Source organism: Monoraphidium neglectum (assembly GCF_000611645.1).
Source record: "Monoraphidium neglectum strain SAG 48.87 unplaced genomic scaffold scaffold00938, whole genome shotgun sequence".
NCBI classification, from domain to species: domain Eukaryota; kingdom Viridiplantae; phylum Chlorophyta; class Chlorophyceae; order Sphaeropleales; family Selenastraceae; genus Monoraphidium; species Monoraphidium neglectum.
Genome location: NW_014012690.1, coordinates 2,275 through 3,734, shown reverse-complemented (window position 1 = coordinate 3,734; position 1,460 = coordinate 2,275). Strand labels below are relative to the sequence as shown.

The 1,460-nt window shown below is 66.7% G+C and overlaps 1 protein-coding gene across 1 annotated transcript in view; it reads left to right on the top strand.

Moving 5' to 3' along the window:
- MNEG_6000 (Structural maintenance of chromosomes protein 3) overlaps positions 1–1,460 on the top strand; it is a gene marked incomplete at both ends in the record, with an annotated part of 11,124 nt that overhangs the window by 7,799 nt on the left and 1,865 nt on the right. Inside the window, 4 exons of the mRNA XM_014045525.1 lie at positions 8–103; positions 319–507; positions 738–809; positions 1,049–1,144. Of these exons, the coding sequence (XP_013900979.1) occupies positions 8–103; positions 319–507; positions 738–809; positions 1,049–1,144 (453 nt within the window). The remainder of the gene's footprint in view (positions 1–7; positions 104–318; positions 508–737; positions 810–1,048; positions 1,145–1,460) is intronic.

The following is a 1,460-nucleotide window of genomic DNA, read 5'->3' as shown; positions in this document are numbered from 1 at the left end:
CCCGTAGGCCGCGGCGGAGCACGACCACCGCGCCGACCAGCTGTCAGCAGAGGTCGCCCAGCTGGAGGGCCGGCACAAGCACATGCAGCAGGCGCTGGAGCAGGTGCAAGTCGCAGCGCGCCCCGGTCTGCGCGCCTGCGACGGCGGCCCCCTGACTGCACGGCGAATACCCGTCGGCCGCCCACCAGCGCCGTGGTTCTCACTGCCTGCTCCCTCTGCAATGCAAACAAAGCACCCCCTCCTTCACGTCCTTCAACCCTCGTTCCTTGAATACTCACTGGCACGCTCTCTCCCCGCAACCCCGGCCGCCGCCCCCAGGCGCGCCGCGACGTCAAGGCGGCGCAGGCCGGGGACGCGGGGCAGCGCAAAGCCCTGAAGCGCGCAGAGGACCAACTGGCTGAGGTCGAGGTGGGCGGCCGCGGTGGCTGCTGCTGCTTCTGCGGCCGCGGCGGCGGCGGCGCGGGGCGCCCCTGCCGGCGCGGCTCTTGGGCTCTCGCTTCAGCGGGGGTGACCCTGCACCCGGCGTCACGCCACTATCGATTGGGCGGCTGGCATGCCGCCAACATGACACCCCTCGACTGCCTCTCCACGGAACCTCTGCCGCCACCACACTCCCACCGATAAGAAGCACATTCGCCATCTCTCTACACACGTCCGCCCCTCCCTACCGTCCCATTCCCCCAACTCCTGCCTATCCAAGCACCAAACCCTACTCCTGTCCCATTCCGTGGCCACAGGAGTCCCTTGCTGACGTGGCGCGCAAGCTGGCGGTGGCCAGGGAGGAGATGCAGACAGACATGCTGGAGCAGGTGCGGCCGCGCACCCTGAGCCTGCCACCTATTGTACGCTTGATGCAGCTCGCACGTACGCTTGCATGGGCATGCGCACACGCTTGCATGGGCATGCGTGTGGGCGTGTACACGGGTTGGTGTGCCCATGCATGATCATGCGCATGAGGTCAAGCCCAATATTCCGTTCGTGACCCGATCTGTAAACATCTGCATTGGCTCTGCACCCCTCCCCGTCCCCCTGCACCGCCGCGGCGCAGCTGAGCCCGACTGAGCGCAAGCAGCTAGGGGAGCTGCAGCCGCGGGTGGCGGCCCTCAAGGAGAGCCTGGAGGCGGCAAAGGCGGAGCACCAGCAGGTGCGTGCGTGTGTGTGTGTGTGTGTGTGTGTGTGTGTGTGTGTGTGTGTGTGTGTGTGTGTGTGTGTGTGCGTGTCATGTTTTTGAGGGGAGTTGGCGGGCTCTCATCGAATCAACATCGTATTGTTTGCAATGTTGAGAACGGTTTGACGCAAAAAGCGAGGGTCGCCTGGAGTTGCCGCAGCGCTCTTGCTGATGAGCGTCGATGCGTTCAACCTTGTGCGTGACAACGCGCAGCGGGCCGCCACGCTGCCCTGCGCCGAGCGGCACGGCGCGCGACGCGACTGCCCCGGACTCCGCCCCCCCCCCCCCCCCC